This window comes from Crocodylus siamensis, chromosome 3 (genome assembly GCF_052110815.1).
Source record: "Crocodylus siamensis isolate JL-2025a chromosome 3, ASM5211081v1, whole genome shotgun sequence".
Taxonomy (NCBI): Eukaryota; Metazoa; Chordata; order Crocodylia; family Crocodylidae; genus Crocodylus; species Crocodylus siamensis.
Genome location: NC_143397.1, coordinates 26,238,764 through 26,257,826, shown reverse-complemented (window position 1 = coordinate 26,257,826; position 19,063 = coordinate 26,238,764). Strand labels below are relative to the sequence as shown.

Below are 19,063 nucleotides of genomic sequence, written 5' to 3'. Positions count from 1 at the left end.
CTTGAGGCTAGATTTACAATGCATCCAAAGGGTGATCTCAAATAGCCACTTGTGCACTTGGTGTCCTCACTCATACATGCAAACTAATGTGGCTTTCTAGTAGATCACAAGTAGATGCTGTTCAGATGAACAGCTGACTTATTTGGGATTTCACAATGAAAAGGAGTGGAGGACAGTTCAGACCAACAAGAGAACATAAAAACCATTTTTTTAATTTTAAAAAAAGTCGTCTTACTTTCCATATCATCTGAGTCAAGATCCCCTAAGAGATGGGTCCCTGTTAACTTCTTTTAGTGCAACATAAACATGTTAAATTATCTACATTTCTTTCATAGTATTCTTTGCAATGGCAGTTTTTATTGGGCACTCAAGTGTCTCAGTTTGAGAGAAGCTCTTTTCCCTGCTTGGGTGAAAATGGAAGTAGGTATGGAGCAAAAGTCCTCAGTTAAAGGTACTTTCCCAGTCCTTAAGGGAAATGCTGGAACACAAGAGTTTACTATTTTCCAGTTATCAGGTTATCTCTCCAACGGACTTTGGAGCTCTTCCAGTAAGTTTTTGTGTTGGCATCTTTTTGTGGGTGTTGCCTTTGATTTGTCCATCTGGAAATCAATAGCAAAAGGTACAAATAAATATTCTGAAATCAGGTCTAACCTGTACTTCTACCAAGATAACAAAACTGGAAGCATGGATGTTATGCTGCAGCTCATACCTTTGCTATGCATTTTAGAATCAAGTATCATGGTTTCTGGAGAGAGTAGAGGGTAAGTCCTCTTTACTTTTTTTTAAATAGCACTTTAGAGTGTTATGCCTACATCTGTCCAGAGCAGCCAGTGAAATACATGCATCTGTCTTGTGCTGGCTTACTTCTGTAACCAAGAAGAAAATTGTTTATTTTTTTTTAAGAGTCTAATGATATTGTGTTCAGCCTTCTTGACTCTTGAGTCCAAGTAAGATGAAGGTAGCTAAAGCCAACAATGATTATTGACTTGCAGAGATGTTGCCTTCATTGTTTTCTGTTCTGTGCATACAGTACTAAAGTATAATTGGTCTATTGTTCAGTCTTGCCTTGCCTTAACATTGTCCAACAGAAGTGTACCAGGCAACTTACTGATTGTTCAAATTGCTGGAATCATAGTTCCTAGACCTTGTTGATACTGTCCCTAATTATCTTTTACAAATAGTTCTGTTACTTCTAGGGTATCCCTGTAAAGAGAAGCAAGGGAGACACTTTACCTCTGGCAAGGGTTGTGCTCTGCTTGGTGCTACTTATGGAAATCCCTGTGCTCTTATGTATGGGTTAAGATCTGAGTGCAGTCTAATACAGCATCTCATCTCTGACACATGCCAGCACTGCATGCTTCAGAGAAGGAGTAAAAATTCTGCAGTGGGAAAACCTGGAATAAGGGATATTTTGGCTTGGAGCAAAAAGTTTAAAGGTCAGTCTCTTCACCCTGGTCAAGCTCTCTCTCTGAATTTCTACTGCTTTGCACTATCTTGTCAGTGACTACTGCTACAAAGTATTCTAGATGAGAAGCCTTATACCCTACACTCGAACCATGTTGGAATGATTTATAAAGCAATCAAAAATCTGACTTCAGCTCAGGAAGATATAACTAAGCTACCTCTTCAGTATAGCTTACTTAAGTAACCACAGCAGTAACACTGTATTCACCACCCAAACACATACCAGATGGCTCTGGAGCTTATGTTACTTCAGCTATGTTGCTGTACATTAAAAAGACCATGGTGACACTTGTATATGCTGCAATTATTCATATTGCAATAAAGCTATCTATCCCCTTAGAATAAGCTTGTGGCATCAGTGCTCACCTAAGGAGCCAATTCCCTTGCTTGATTCAATCAGTTTTGTAGTTTAAGGTGAACCAAAGCAGTATAGGTTTATAAAGTACTGGTCATTAACAATTTGGATACAGCATAAATACATGTTCAGGCCATCTTGTGCAATGTGGGATGAAACTCTAATCTGTGTATGTTGGGAAATGTTCTGGGAAGTACTGTAATCACCCTCTCCTCTTCTGCTCCCCTCCACTTCTAAAGGGATCCAGGCTTTCTTATCAGCGATTCAAGTATTCATTTCAGCAGGTCCTGAAGGCTCCAGGAAAGTTAAAGCCTTAATGTACTAGTTACCATGTAAACAGACTAAAGACTCTCCCTTGCTATAAGGCAAAGTGTATGCTGGGAAAGAGGTGAAGTGATGCACCAAAGCCCGCCCACATGATCAGTGACAACTGGGAACAAAACTGGGTCTCTTAAGTTGCTTTCTGTGTCCCTGTGTTAAACCACATCTCCTTTCCTACTTTAGATGCTGCAAGCCAGAGACTACTATCCCTTTCCAACACATCTTAATTACCTAGAATGCTTTATAACTTGCTGCTTTAGTGAATTAAATTTGCGTGCTGGGGAAGGGCAAAGTGAGAGGACTAGGCTCAATGTTAGTCAAGGGCAAGGAGTGAGAGAACCTTTCTCCTCTATGAGACACAGGACCGGCAGTCTCTCTCTTGTGTACCATTGCATGTACTCTGGTGTGACTGGTGTTAGAATGAAGGCACGCCAGCGTTTCTCTAAAATAGTGTTTTGTTCAGGAATATGTCTGTGTAAGCAAGATCCTTGGCTTATAACATGCTGATCTCCAAGAGAAGATAGCTACGGATGGGATCAGCAACAGTGCTTTGATCTGGAATCCAGCCTGCCTTGGGGTGTTTCAGATTGCAGGGGTTCAGGCATATCCACATGAAACCCCTTTTGAAAACACATCATGTTGGACAATGAAATGGCCAGCTGGGAGCCCTCTCCTGCTCAGAAATTAGAGGGTATTTTAAGGTTAGCATTTGTCTTTGAAGTCCTTGCTCCCTGCTGCTACATTTTTTATGGCTGTGCTGCTTTCAACTCCTCCTTTCTGTTCAAACTTGATGCATTAAAATCTCCTGATTCAGCTTTGTTTTTCAGTAAGTAGAGCAATTTCCTGCACTCCAATACTAAGGTGACAGGCTTGTCAGTTTTCATAATCTCTTCATTTTTAAATGACTTTGTTAATTAAAATGCCCTTCCAGGAGCTGTCACTCAGGCCTTTGAGAGTGACATGGAATGTGGATCAAGTTCTGTGGTTTCAGAGGTCACAAAACTGTTGCAATCAGTTCTTGCTGATATTTAAGTTGGTTCAAACTTTGGAACACATGACCCATATTCCTAGCGAGCTCAGTAAATTTTGTGCAATGGAGCGGTGCATTGAACTCAGAGTAAATATTCATGTAGCAGTTGCTACAAGCACCTACAGCATAAGTTGCGTGTGGCTTTCTGATTTGAAAAAAGATTAAAAAGACAGACCTTGGCAACAGCTTTTTAACCGTAAATAACAATTTAGTACAACCTTTCCCTGTTTGAGGTTTTGTCATAAACTCAAAATGCAGCTTTGTTACATCAATCTTTAGGAACTGAGCAAATCTAAGCCATTCAATCCTTTCCCTGCACTGCTGCTCTTCTTTCCTCTTTCTGCCTTCAGGGCAGGTGTCTAGAATCAAATTTCTAAAAAAAATATAGCTGCCTGGAAGTATGAGAGCAGCCATTACAAACTCCAGAAGCACTCTACTTGTACTAAACATGATCAAAAGGATTACAAATTAGGTGTCTAGACTCCCATTGAGTTAGAAAATCTGGCTTGTTCCCGGGTCTTGCCATCTACGAGGACAACTGGCCCACTTCCACTTCTTCTAGAGCCTCTCTCTGCATTGTCCCTAGTGTCACAACTATCCTTACAGCCAGAAGGATACAGATTTACATCTGAGAGTCTAGAAGAGAGGGTTAAGGCAAGCTGTCCTTTTTGAGATCGAGGACACAGTAAGCAGGCCCACCTTCCAGCCCTAAAAGGGTGGATGTGAAGGAAGATGTAAACATTCGTGGTCATTGCCATGCTTACTACAATAATACTTCAAAGCACTACCTGTTTATTATGATGCTGTAGTGTATTTAGTTGTTCCTGTACTATTTTTGAGGAGTTAATGGGATGGCAGCTAAACCAAAATCAAATCCCAGTTGTCATAAACTCCAGCAGGTTTGGACCCTACATAACAATCTCTCAGATTCTCCGGAAGGCTTCAATAGCCACTTTGCATTTTATATAGAGAGCACCCACTTCCTATGCCTGTACATGTGCCCATACTAATGCTGTACTAGAGTGTGCCCATATGCAGACAACTTTCCAGTAGCTCATGAGGAAGCAGCTGTCACTCTAGAAACAGGTCATGCAGAACCGGAATGGAATAACTGGTTTTCAGATGGCTTCTACCTCAACTGTATTGTGCTTTGTCCACATGCTCTACTTGTACCCGTTGTTGCTTTTAATTTACAAATTCTTCTGGAATCCCACCTGTTTAAAATACGGTTATCTTCAAGCAAATATCTATTTACCTGTAGGCTCAAGTGTAAAGTCCAAAGATTTGGGAGTTGAGCGAGGAGAACTGTTTTGAAGAAGGCAGGCAAGCAACACTGCCTGACTGGCATTCATTAACCAGCTGAAGCTGTGTAGACTGACCCAAGACATAGCAGGAAGCCTGTAGAGCCTACCAGTGTGAGCTGCCTCTCCAAAGGAGTTTGCTGCAACCCTGTGATCTCTCAGCTGTTTAAGGTTAAAAAGTTGAAGAGACAGTCAGGTCAATTTAACCCTAAAATGGTCTTTAGATAATATTCACTTGCCGTACATGTGTCCAAGTAGAGAAAACTGAACTGTGCTAGTATATTTTCCTTGTCCCAAATGAATAAAATGTACAAAGTAAAACAATACAAGGGCATTAGATGTTATTATTCCTTCAGCACTATGCTCCTCAGGACTTGTTAGAAGCAAAGCTAAGAGGACATGAAAACATTGGTGTACACTTTCAGCAGTGACTAGTACTGGTGAGTCCCTCTGTTCCAAAATGCCTCCAAGAAAATTGATTAAATTAGTAACTGTGCAGGCTGGGTCCCCAAAATTATGAGCTATTGTTGCAAACTTAGGCCTTTCATTCTTGTCTTTTCTGATTTGGGGACCTACAGATGCTTATTGGTTTGATTTGGAGGTGTTACTGTGTCGCTACTTTTCCTGACTTCCAGGACATGATTTGTGTGAAAGGTAAATGCATACAAAGAGCCAAATGTAGGATGGATCCACCAAAAGAAAAGGGGGAGAAAAGAGGTTCCTTACCTGGCCTTTAACATCTACTTTTTTAAACCCTACTGTCCTCCACTCTCCCCGGCTAAGAGCTTGACTTCAAAAGCCTATTTGTACATCCCAAGGCCGACAGCTCCTAAAGAACTAGGATCCAGGTATAGGAGGATGGTAAAACATTGGTTAAAGGTTTTTAAAACAAACTTATGCTAGAGTTTGGATAGTTGACTGCTACTGTATTGGCATGTTTTGTTTGCTAGCTCTTCAAAGACAGCTTTGCACAGGGATACAAGACAACTTAATGCTCCCTCTCCAATTGACTGTAAGCTAAGCAGCTGGAGTGAATGGGGACCATGTGACCCATGCTTAAATCAAAGGGTAAGACTTAATTTCTTGTTTAAATATGTAGGATAAATGGATATTCTCCCTATTTACCTACAGTATTGAGAAGAATGCTGCATTCAGTCTCTTCATATTCTGATCCTGTGATGCAAGGCATCTTTAACCATTTGATATCAGAAATCAGGATGTCATGGGAATGCTGAGAAATATTAATAATTGCTTTCATCCTTTTTTTAGTCTTTGTAAAATGGCTATTTCTTGAAGCAGCCGCACAATTTAATGAAATTTCTTTTTCCCCCAGAAACGTTTAAAACAAAAACAACACCCCCCCCCCCCCCAAAAAAAAAAAACCTAGAAAAATTTTAATGAAAACTTTGCAGGGTTGGTCATCAATTTTCTTGGGAATGAAAACAAAGGAAAAAACCCTCAATAACTCGATTGATATACTTGTTTATATGTACATGATTAGTTTCTAGCAATAAAGAATGCCACTTACTGGCGCATGGAGTGTACCTGTTTGTCAGTAGTAGGTTCCATAAAGTTGTTCCTGTTGTACACTGCACAGCTAAATACAGACATTCAAAAAGCATGAGGCAAAACTGATCAATCTATGCTGCTTTCTCTAATCTGCATAGAATGAATCACAAGCTAACGAGATTCATGTTCACCCTTCAGTGTGGGGAGGCAGGGAGATGCCTGCAGTGGCCAAGGCCAGAAGGCAGGGGCACTTCTGCATGCCTCCCAGCATCCTGGACATTGCTGAGGGCAGCTGAATGGTGCCATCCCTGATTGGATACCTGGCACATGCCCTCAGCTGCAGGGAGAGGGGGATCCAGCGCAAAATCTGCCCCCAGGCCGGCCATGGTGGGGATGAGGGGGAAGTGGAGGCCCCCACTGCATGGATTTATCCCCCCCAGACCCAGTCAGAACAGCTGAGAGGACCCACATGGCAGGGGGCTCTTGTCCCTATTGCTTCCCTGCCCACCTCAGCTGGCCAGCTACACAGCCCTGGCCCCCCCATGAGTAGTGGGGGAAAAATAAAGCCTTGTACCCTCCCCCCCAAGCTGGGTCTGGCTTCCCCCAGCTTGGGGGGGGGGGGCCAGGCAGTGGGGAGGAGAGCCCAACTATGCATGCCCCTCAGCTGTACAGACCCCCACCTCAAGGGGGAGCCTCTGTTCCCCGCATCACCCACTCCCCCTTGCCCACCAGTGAGGCAGCCGCTCACAGGTTTGGGGCTGTGGAGCAGAGGCTTTGCTGCCTCTGCTGTGTGATAGCCCAGTGGGTCCAGCTTGGCACTTGGTCAGAGCAGATGATTGCTACTCAAGGATAGTCCACCTACCCTGCAAGGTGGGGTTAGCAGGGGAGATGCAAAGTATCCTGAGATACTGGCGTACTGCAGCCTAACCTGGGTTGGGAGGGCATCTGGCACAGAAGTTTGTTAGACTGGTCTAACTTAAACTGATTAAATCTGATATGACATCCATCCAGATCTATCTTAGACTGGGTTCTGCCATTTTTAAACACGTCTATGTGCACCCAACTTCAGTTCTGTTACAGGTTAGACTGGTTTCTGATCACTTATACCAGCTTGTGTAATTTCTGTACTTAGCCCAAGTAACTTCTTGTGTCCAGGACTTAACCTAGACATTAAATGTGAGATTCTTTCCTAATGTATGTGTTCCATCTCCAGAGGAGGTAGTACAGGCATTAATGGACAATTGCTAATTTTGCTAAAACTAGATTTGTGTTGTGTACACAGATTCTCTTCTAAATGAAACTTGAGTTCCAGGTAAATAAAACACTGAGTAAAACACACATTCAGTGTGAAGGTAGAATTGAAAAAAAACCCTGTTATTAAATGCTTACATCTTCTGAAGAATGTGGTATTAATGAAGGATTTCTATGCCATTGTCTACAGTGTTAGCCAGATTCTTAACCACTATAAATCAGCATATCTGAGGCTCTGAAGCTGTTTGAAATGTTGTTTCTGAAGTAAATTTTTAGTACTTGAGTTGCTTTCATGTGTGCTCTATAAATATTCATAAGGGGAAAGATACTTTCATGAATAAACAGAAGATTGAGAGTCAGATGATCTCAGCATAGTTTCATAGTTTCATCTAAGCTCTCTTTTCCTCAATGTTGACATCTGTGCTTGTAGAAAAGATGGAACATTGCTACTTACCATGTTTCATCAGTGTGACATGACACTAAATTTTAAAAAAATGCTAAACACATGAAACTTCTTATTGTTGCTCAAAAAAATTGAAATTCGAAATGTTGACCAAATTTACAATTTAAAAATTCTAAAAAAAAAATGGAAGAAAAAGCTGAAGCTTTCATAAAATAAGTTCCTGTCTTTCAACCTCTTAGCTCACCAGTAGTAAAGTGAGGAGTGGGCAACATAGGTACACATATAGAAGGGGCAAAAGAATGGTAGCTACTCCCACAGCCAGCCTGGTCCCTACTGCCACCCCTAACACCACTACCATCCAAGGTGCAATCCCTGGTTGTTAACCCTCTGCAGCTCACCATTTCTCTCGTAATTCTCACAAAATTTCAAAGCTTGGATGGGACTTTTTTTTCTAATTTTGATAAAACTTGACAATTTGAGAAAATGTTCAGATTAAGTTGAATTTTTTTTCCTTTCCCTTCCCCCTTTTCTCTCCCCCCCCCCCCCCCCCCCAAGTAGTTCTACTTATCATTGTATACCTTTCAAGTTTCGCTCTAGAAGTATTGTGAGATTTGGACAATTTGGAGGAAGGAAATGCCTGGAATCTTTGGGAGATTCTCAGAAGTGTAACAGCAACACAGCTTGTCTTGAAATAGAAGTCGATTGTGGAGCTGACTTTACGTGCGACTCAGGTAGATACTACTTACTTTCACTCCATTATAATTAAGAATGTTCTCAAATCAGCAAAGCACTTACTGGCATACTTAATTTTAACAGAATGAATAAATCCCATTAAAGTCTTAATGGGAATAAACATAAATGATGGCTTGAGACAAAACTTAAACATAAAAGCCCCTGCCAGACATGCAGGTAAAGATGAGATCCAATGTGTGATTCACACAATTGCACACCCTGCCATGCCACATGTACAAGGCAGGAGACTTGATTGTGGGGTTGAGTACTATGCCTCCCTGCTCCTCCCCATCAGCTGATGGGGCTCCCAGCTGCAGGGGTGCACCTGGCCACACATTCAATTAATAACATGCTAGGAACAAACCACATTTTTTGTGGAATAACTTTGTGGCTTAGTCCTTGCTTTATAATGCCATTAATTGCTTTAACATGTGACTGGGCTACAGTTTAAGAGGTGATTAACTAGTTAATCGCATCTTAAGTATAATATGTGGCAGGGGCCAAAAAATTACACACAGTTAAAAATATATTCATGTGCTTTAGTAAATTGGGATGGTTTGCTGTGCCACTGCCCTTTTTACTTAGAACAATGAAACAAAGAGATTTAAACCTACCAGTTCTGTAAGTTTTTCCTCCCATTGTACCCATTCTAGTTGGCATTCTCGACAATCTCTTCTGTCACGCTTTCAAAAAATAATGGAAAAATAAGATGTGAAAGAATTTTTAATAAAATTAGTTCAGCTAGCCCAAGTGATTCTGGTAGTTCATTTGTGTCTCCTAAGATTGGGATTCAAATGTCCAGTGTAATTATATGAAATGGTATAGAGATTTTGATAAAACTCTCTCCCAAATATCTCCACAAATTACAATAAAATAGAAAAGGCATAAATTACTGTGAACAGGAATGTTTCACTGGGCTGCAGTATTGCAGAGAAGGACATGGGAGTTACAGTAGATCGGGAGCTGAATATGAACCAACAGTGTACTTCTGTTGCAAAAAAAAAAGGCCAACAGCCTACTAGGTTACATTAACAAGAGTCTCATTTGCAAAGCAAGAGAAGTAATTCTTCCACTCTATTCAACACTTGTGAGACCTAATTTGGAGTACTGTGTCCAGCTTTGGGCCTTGCACTTGAAGAATGTGAAGAGAGGATAAGAAAGAGTCCAGTGGAGAGCAACAAAAATTACTAGAGGCCTGGGAAGCTAGACATATGAGGAAAGGCTAAAAGGGCTAGTCTGAGAAGACTGAGGGGGGATTTCTAACGGTCTTCATACACTTGAAGGGTGATTATAGACAGGATGGAGAAGGGCTTCTCTCTGTCTATAGGGAACAGGACTAGGAGCAATGGCCACAAGCTGTGCCAGAGGAAATTTCGGTGCAAGATGGGGAGGAACTTTGACTATGAGGGTGGTCACGCATTGGTGCAGGCCACCTAGAAAAGATATGGAATCTCAACAACAGGTTGAATGGCCACTTGGCTGGGATGGTTTAATCTGAGATTATCCTGCCTTGAGCAGGGGGATGAACTAGATGACCTTGTAAAGTCCCATCCAGCCCTATTTTCCTATGATTCTATGGGGTTAAATTCTGGCCCCAAGTCAAGTGTGGCAGGATCATATCATTTTCTATTTCAGAACATGTAGTCAACAGGTCAAAGCACAGTAAGAGAAATTAGAAAGCATTTAGTATATAAATGTATAGGCTGGCTAACTGACATTGATAAAAGTCACCATATGTTAGTGGTAAATGTGAACAAAGAAAAATAAAGAAATCTAAAAATAATCAAGTGTTCCATCAAAGTAAGTTGATATTTTTTTTATGAATGAAAAACTAAATGACAAGATAGTTTTCTTTGCCCACCCATTCAAAATAATTGGTAAATTGAAGGGTATTTTTTTCATGCTAACGAGCAGGATTGTCAAATCTCTGTAAATTTATGGACAAGCAATAAAAAGCCTAAATGCTTGTCTATAAAACCTGCTTAAAAAATGGAGCCATCCATAAAAATAGTAAGCAACTGGGATTTGATTGAATTGGAGTTTGATTCTTCCATTTCTGAAGAAGGCTGGATATTGAAGGACAGACAGAGCAGAGCAGCATGACCTGGTCTGAGTAGGAGCACAGCACCTTCGGAGGAAGCATTCTCTCAGGGGGTTGCAGCCTCTCCCACTAGCCACTTGCTGCTCCTGCATTCCACCACTGTCTGTAGTACCTCCTCACAGGTAGGCAGATAGTAGTTCTTCTCTGGGGGTCTGTGGAGGAATGGGAAGTAAATCTCAGGAATTAGCTGAGAGAAGCAGCATGGTGTGAGTGTGGTTGGGTTGTGAGAACATGGCGATGAGTAGGAGCACCTGGAATGGGCAAAGCATGGTATAAAACCATTGCTGCAGTAAAGCAGGGTTGCAAAACCAAGAATTTTTTTATTTTTTTTTACTGATAATCAAACATTTTTACAATGGGTGGTTTTAAACCCTAAATTTGAATCATGGACTCTCCTGGGATGCCAGAAGGGTAACATTTACATTATGTAAAACATACCTCAGTAAAAAGATGCATCAGTAAAAAAAGGTTAGTTGTCAGTAAAATGTCTGCAGATTACGAGTAAAAAAAATTGTCTTGGTTGGCATTCATGCTAAGAAGCTAGCAATTAAGATGTTCACTCTCTCTGTAACAAATTAAAATATTATTTCAGAGGTGAAGATCCCAGTGAAGAATATTTGGGGTTCTCATTTAAAGGCCATATTAAGTCCTTCATTCTTTTTGTAGGTCGCTGTATAAAGAGGCGGCTTATGTGTAATGTAGACAATGACTGCGGAGACTACTCTGATGAAAATGACTGTGAGGGAGACCCACGATCACCCTGTCGGAATCAGGAGATCGATGTATCAGAAATTGGAAGGACTGCAGGACATGGGTATGTGACAGAGAAACAAAGTTCAAGGGAACAAGCTGGTTCTCTTTGTGCAGCATCAGGCAAAGTTATGAGCCTAAGGCAAGATCCAGTGTCTGAGGCCAATGAGAGAGGTTGCTTGCTGTTGACTTCAGAGAACTTTGAATCAAGCCCAGGGCTGTATTTACAATTCCCTGCTTCCCCAAACAATCCTGGGAAAACAATTTTCACACTGTTGACTTTTATTCATCTGGGGATAGTAGTGCTTAACTATGACCAATGAGGTAGTGGCAAACACTGAATTAGTGCCACATTATTGCTAATGCCTTAATTACCCCCCTCTTTAAACACTGTTGTTTCATGGAAAGCAGCTGAAAACATCTTAAACATATTTTCCCATAGGAGGCATAAATATAATTAATGTGAAAAAAAATCCACTCCCCCTTCTCCCCTCTCTCCCCCCACCCAGCCCTGTTCCAGTAGAGGTCAACCATCTTTCAGCAGCTCCTGCTGCTGCATTTATCCTTTTCAAGTACAAATTCTGTGTGACACAGTGTGTGCCATTGTGTCCTGGGCCTGAAAGGCTTCGTCATGTGGATCTGACAAAGTGGTTTTGAGGGCAGCAGAGTCAGTAATAACATCTGAGAGAAAAATGCCTGGAAGGTTGCAGGCAAGAGAAGGACACATTGCTTCTCTCCATCTAGAAATGAATGGGGTTTGTCAAGGGACATGTGGCCAAAATTTTCAGGTCATGCGTTTGTTTTTTTCTAGCTCGTCATTGCACTTAGGCCAGCTCCTCAACTGATCTTTCACAAGTTGCTAGATGTTCCCAGTGAGCCCACAAACACCATACCTGAAAATATATCTCCACTGATTTATACACAAAACCAAATTTCCTGGAATCATAATTTCAGTTACTACTGTTCTGCCTCAGAGATAGAGAAATGAGGAAATGTATTGATAGCTTTTTTTCTTAAACTACTTAATTCCCAGCTTTGTTGGCTTATAGAAGCATTTTTAATTGATGTCATTGTTTATTCACCTTTCTTTCCCAACCACAGGCTGATTTTATTGATTTATTCATTTATTTTGGAGAAATAGGGAAGGATGATTAGTGGGTCCAAAAATAGATTGGAAGCCAGCCACAGAAATTGGAACAGATAACAATTGAAGCATATTGCAGCACCACCTGGCGTTTAACAGGAAATGGTGCATTTCTGAGTTAATCATTGATCACCACTGGGAAATATGTCTGGAAAAGATAAATGACTGTGGTTTCACACAGAAAAAATATTTTTGAAGTACAAAGAAATGTACTAGAACCACATATTTCTAGTGGTAGATATTACTACCTTTGTTTTAAAATCCAGGCGTATTAAGACCCATTATTTAGGACTCCTATGATAAATTTTTGTTTAGGTTTATAACGGTAATGATTATAGCTCTGTTTAATGACAGTAATTCGCTAAAGCCAAAAGTGTGCATGGCAGTGGTAGTTCTTTCTCTAGGGAGTTTGCAGTCTAACAGACAGTTATGGACAGGCAAAGTATACTATAGTATCCTGAAGGAAGAAATGATTTTATATGCAGGGTGACACACTAGAGACTAACCTATTCAGAGGCATGAACTTTCATAGGCAACAACATACTTCGTCAGATGTTATGAAAGGACTGGAAAAAGAGATTTTATATAGAAGGGACAAGGACAGGGGAAGGGACACTGCTAAGAGATGTACTTAGTAGGTTCAGTAGAAAAAACTGAACTAAACAAGGTGAATCACACCGAGTTGGATGGAGTTGCAGCCACTCTGAAGGGTAGGAGTAGGATTCAGAATGACCTGGTTAAACTAGAGAAATGGTCTGAAATCAATCAAATGCAGTTCAAGAAGGACAAGTGCAAAGTCCTGCACTTGGGACAAAATCATTGCACGCACAAATACAGATTAGAGAATGATTGGCTAGCCGTAGCCTGCAGCACTGCAGAAAAGGATCTAGGGGTTACAATGGGCCATAAGTTGATTATGAGCCAACTATGTGCTTTTGTTACCAAACAAACAAACAAACAGAAGCTAACAGCATATTGGGTTGTAGGTATAGGAGTGCCTTTCAAATCAAGGGAAGTGAGACTTGCATTCTACTCAGCACCAGTGAAGCCTCACCTCGAGTACTGTACAAAATATTGGGACCGACCCTTTAAGAAAGTTAGGGACAAACTGGAGAGAGTCCAGTGGAGGGTGGCAAAAGTAATTAGAGGCCTGGGAAACACGACTTATGAGAGAGGCTAAAAGACCTATGATTATTCAGTCCGGAGAAGAGGACTATGATAAAAGTTTTTAAATACTTGAATAGCCTAGTCATTATAAAGTGGATGGAGATAGCCTTTTTTCCGTGGCAGTGGGAGACAACATTAGGACCAATGACTTTAAATTGCACAAGGAGAAACTTAGGTGTGAGATTAGGAGGAACTTTCGGACTGAAGGTGGTCAAACATTGGAGCAGGCTACCTAGAGAAGCTGTGGAATCTCTGTCCCTCGATACGTTCAAGATCAAGTTAGACAAACGCTTGGCTGGGATGGTTTTGTCAGGGATGATTCTGCCCTAAAGAGGGGGCTGGACTAGTTCCTTCTAGTCCTATTGGCTGCTTATACACATGCTCAGGGATGGGGGAGGCACAGCTGCTCTAATTAAAATGGCTTACCGTGTCATATATTAAGCCGCTGTGCATTTTAAAATGGCCATGGAGCACTTTAGATAAAGTTAATGTGATGAGGTTTAGGTAAAGCACCCCCTCAGTCATCTTAAAACACATGGGGGCTTAATACACATGACAGTGAAGCAATGCTAGAGCGTTCTAATTAGAACAAAATCAATCGAGTCTGCTCCAACACTTTCTAATTAGCATGCAGATGAGAACATGTATGGGCAGCCATTGTGTCCAAGTGCCCAAACAGAAGGATTCTGCCATGGAGTTGGTACTGTAGCAAGGGAGAGCTAGATCTAAGTCTGGCCCTGTTGATTTGTGTGTTTCTGGTTTATTGTACATGTAGAACATTGTGTTGTAAAACCCCAAGGGCGTAGGACCCCATTAGTGTTTGTAACAAAGCTTGACTGTAGATGACTGATCTAAGAGTGCACTTCAGATGAATGAGCTTAGAGGTAGCTGTAGCAGGCACTTTGTTTCCAATAAATGTTGTGGTGATATGGCCATTATTTTCACAGTGCTATCTAAGGAAATGAATTTGCTGGATCAAGAAACAGTTTCAATGGAGATTGTTAAAGTCCTGGTGGAATTTCTGTAGAGATGATATCCCATGTATCCACATGATTACTCATAGATTGTAGAGTCGGAAGGGACCCCCAAAGGATCATCGTGTGTGACCCCCTGACCCAAGCAGGAAAAGGACTGAGGTTGGATGACCCCATCTAGGTGCCTATCTAGCCTCCTCTTGAAGACCTCCAAGTTAGGTGTTAGTACCACCTTTCGTGGCAGCCCGTTCCAGATTCTGGCCACCCTTACTGTAAAAAAAATTCTTCCTAATGTCTAACCTGAATCTACTCTCCACTAGTTTGTACCCATTATTCCTAGTTACTCCTAGGGGTGCCCTGGTAAACAGTGCATCTCCAACTCTCTGTTGTCCTCCCTTGAGAAACTTATAGGCTGCTACAGGGTCTCCCCTCAGAAGTCTCCTGTGATGGCTGAAGAGATTCTGATCCCCCAACCTCCCTTCATAAGGTCTTTCATGGAGGCTGCTAATTATCCGAGTGGCCTCCTCTGAACCCTCTCCATTCCTCATGAAGTGCAGCGCCCAGAACTGGACACAGTACTCCAACTGCAGCCTGACCAGTGCTGCATAGGGACGGAGCATCACCTCCCTTGATCTGTTAGTCATTCATCTGCTAATGCACAATAAGGTGCAATTGGCTTTGTTGATGGCTTAGTTACACTGCTGGCTCATGTTCATCTTGGAGTCATCTATGACCCCAGGATCCCTTTCAGCCAGCCACTGAGCTGCTGAGGAGGTCATCCCCCAACTTATAGGTGTAGTGGGGTTTCCTCCTCCCTAGGTGGAGTACCTTGCATTTGTCTTTGTTGAACTGCATCCTGTTTCGTTCTGCCCATTTGATCCAACCTGTCCAAATCAGCCTGTGTTAACTTTGTCCCATAACTTGGTATCATCTGCAAATTTGGACAGGGTGCTCTCCACACTCTCGTCCAAATCGCTGATGAAGATATTAAATAACATTGGTCCAAGAACCAACCCCTGAGGGACCCCAATGCGCACCTCTTTCGGGGTCGAAAATGACCCAGCCACCACCACTCTCTGGGTGCAGTCTCTAAGCCAGCGTGCCACCCACCTGACTGTAAGTGTCCACCCTGCAGCCTGCTAGCTTCCCTATGAGAATAGGATACAAAACTGTATCAAAGGCCTTCTTAAAGTCCAGGTAGATGACATCTCCCTCAGCTCCAGTGGCAAGGCAGTGTGCTACCTGGTCATAAAAGGCAGGATCTACATGTGATGAACCCATGCTGATTTCCTTTCAGCATCATTTTCCCTGCTGGGCCTTCACAAATGTGCTCTTTAATGATTTTTTCCAGGGTTTTCCCAAGGATAGAGGAAAGACTGACTGGCCTAAAGTTACCCAGCTCATCCCTTCTCCCCTCTTAAAAATGGGCACCACGTTGGCTCTTTTCCAGTCCTCAGGGACCTGGCCAGAGCACCATGAGTGCTCAAACAGCCATGCCAGCGGCTCAGCTATGACACTGTCCAATTCCTTCAGCACCCGATTAAGATGTCATCAAACCTGTTAGTCTCTAAGGTGCCATTCTTTCCTACCTTCTGCCTGACTTCAAACTAACAGGCCTAACCCCCTCTGGTTTTATGTATTTTTTTTCATATTCTTACCAGATCTATGAAGCTATAAAATTAATCTGCTAACTTTCCAGCATTTAACATTCTCTCTTCTTCATGAGAGAATGTGTAAGCACCTAATTCTTTGGGAAGAGAAACCATGGGCTGTGTATTAGGGCTGTGCAAAGCTTTGGTCCCTGACTTGATTCGGCAGAGATTTGGCCCAATTTGGTGGCCAAATCCAAATCAAATCAGAGGACCCTTTAATCTCTCTGAATCGAATTAGTACCCTCCAAATCAATTTGGAAAGATTTGGAGATTCAGACATAGAGACAGCTTAAAATATTTTTTCTACATACCTCTAGGTAGCAGGGGCTCGTGAACACTGTGATGCTGGGGCTCATGGAGGTTCCCACAGAAGCATCCGGGGGGCTTCCCAGTGTACTCAGCAGCAGACCCAGAAGTGGACCAGAAGCACTTCTGGTCCACTTCCAAGTCCACCAGGGAACCTCCGCCCCCCACGGCCACTCAACTCAGTGACTGGTGCCTCCTGGGTCTCGGGTGGGGGGGAACCCAGGGTCCCGCTGCAACCAATCACTGAGCCAGGGAGGTGCAGTGGGGCCCCCCAGTGCACTCCTTGGCAGCCCCAGAAATGGACCTGAAGTACTTCCGGTCCACTTCCGAGTTCTCTGCCGACCACATGGAGGGCCCCCCAGCACTCCTGTGGGACACTTCATGCACCCCAGCACTGCAGCAATCATGAGCCACGCTTGTACCTCAAGGTATATAGAAAAAACTTCTAAAGCTGTATCTGTCTCCAAATCGCTGAATGTCCAAATCAGCATTGAACCTTCAGATTTGGATTCGGCTGAATCAAATCAGGGACAGTGATCCAAATCAACGAATCGAATCACTGTCCCTGATTCAAGCTGAATCCAAATCAAATAGGGCCCACTTTGTACACCCCTACTGTGTATCTGTGTTGAATGTGCCCTGTCCTATTCATGCATGAAATGTTCTTAATTCCCGCAATTTTGTTTCTTAATACACAAGAAGGATAGAAGCGTATTTTTTAAAATGTCTCCTTATTTTGAACCCATAAAAGGGGCTAGTTGTGAGAAGCAAGTGGCTGTTTTCAGTCCATAGCTTTTACTTTCAATACCTATCCCTTATTCATGCATACACTTTTTATCCATAGACTCTCCCCATCCCACTCCCCACAATACTTTAGCAGGGATGTGTCTTGGTCTCTGTTTCACAAATGAAAAAGGCAAGGCACAGAAAGGTGAAGCATTTCGCCCTTTTCAACCAGCCAGAGAGGTGGGGAAAAAGTGGCTTTTCTGAGGCCAAACCAGTTGCCCTCATGACATTGAACTATGTCACCTCATAATCATACTTTGGATTTATGCTATAAACAGAGTTTCCATTCCATATTTGGAGCAGCCTTGACATTCCTTACTCAATAAATAACATGTGAAATACACCATCCACCTGAAATCCAGCTGCTCTGAGGTGGACCATGACAGTAAATTGGGTACAACAACAGAAACAACCCCTTAGCCCTTTCTAAAAAGAACCTACGAGACAATGCAAATCAGACAGATCCTCTGAGTCCTGAATCTCAACTGATTTTAGTACTCTTTTCTTGTGCTATGTATATTTTTAACATATTTTACCTTTGTGGTTCATAATAATAGAAAGCAACCATATCATCATCTTCTAAAAAATAATAATCAACATATTTTTATTTTCCCTTTAGAATCAATATTCTCGGGATGCAGCCAATGGCCAGCCCATTTGAAAATGAGTATTTTAATGGCCTTTGTGAAAGAGTGCGTGATGGAAATACTAAGACATATTACCGCAAGCCGTGGAATGTTGCTGTACTTAATTATGAGGTAAGTCTTTCTGTAAAAATTAGGACGTGTTCAACCGAGTTTTGACAGCCCCTTGGGAAGGTGAACATTTCCTTTAAATTAAATAGTAACAAGTCTTCTGTAGCAAGCTCAAGGCAGAATCCAGAAGGGAGAAGGTTATATTATTGTTTGCATTAATGACAGTGCGTGGAGACCCCAGGTGAATTCCCGTTGAGTCGAGTGCTGCATCTATGCATACTAAGTGACAGTATGTCACTTGTTTCCTAACGGTATGTCCTAAGTTTCCTCCACAAATTTACAGTCTAAACAGATGAGACAGACAACAGATGGGAAGAAGGGTGTATAATTAGTTCTACTTTCTGGATGGGGCATTGAGGCACAGTGAGAGTAAATGACTTTCTCAGGGTCACACACACAAATCTGTAGCAAAATCAGGGACTACATCCAAATTTTCTAAGTCCCACTTAGGTTCCTTAACCACAGAATTATCTTTTCTGGCAATATAATTAGAACCGGATAAAAATTCTAGAGATTCAGGCTAGGATTCTCAAACTTAAATGGAAGATTTGGATTTCAAATGTCCCATTAACTTCAGAGATTTTAAGAATCTTTGCCTCAGTGATTTAATGAGAATTACTATCTTTATTTAAAGTTTTCTGCACCTACGCAGGTGGAAGATCACTTAGAGGTAAACTGTGAACATTCCAGTAAGAAAGTCTTGAAAATAATAGAAGTTTCCTGTTCTTCTAACTATTTCAAAAGAAACAGTTTAATAACTAAGTACCTATAAGATATGAATCCACTTTCCTCTTAGAGTATCATATTGCTATTACCACTGAAAAAAATAAAGAGAAGACAAGCGCCTCTGCTCTCAAAGGCTTCAGATGTAAAGTCAGCCTTCTCTGAAGAGATCCAGAGCCACAGACACTTTATCCTGCCTTGTGTTCTGTTGCAGTATTGGTGTGGTTATTGTATAAATCAAATTAATATAATTTATGGTGCAGATTGTGTCCTGAGAGTGAACTACTCAGTGGAAAGTTACCTCAGGCCCATTGTAAACTGTCATTGACTTCAGGAGAA

General features: G+C 41.9%; 1 protein-coding gene across 1 annotated transcript in view; it reads left to right on the top strand.

The window, feature by feature from the left end:
• Positions 1-630: 630 nt before the first annotated feature.
• Positions 631-19,063, top strand: part of C9 (complement C9) — a 35,785-nt gene continuing 17,352 nt past the window's right edge. The window contains exons 1-5 of the mRNA XM_090037983.1: positions 631-761; positions 5,422-5,539; positions 8,221-8,365; positions 11,134-11,281; positions 17,866-18,004. Coding sequence (XP_089894109.1) covers positions 685-761; positions 5,422-5,539; positions 8,221-8,365; positions 11,134-11,281; positions 17,866-18,004 — 627 coding nt within the window. The 5' untranslated portion in view covers positions 631-684. The remainder of the gene's footprint in view (positions 762-5,421; positions 5,540-8,220; positions 8,366-11,133; positions 11,282-17,865; positions 18,005-19,063) is intronic.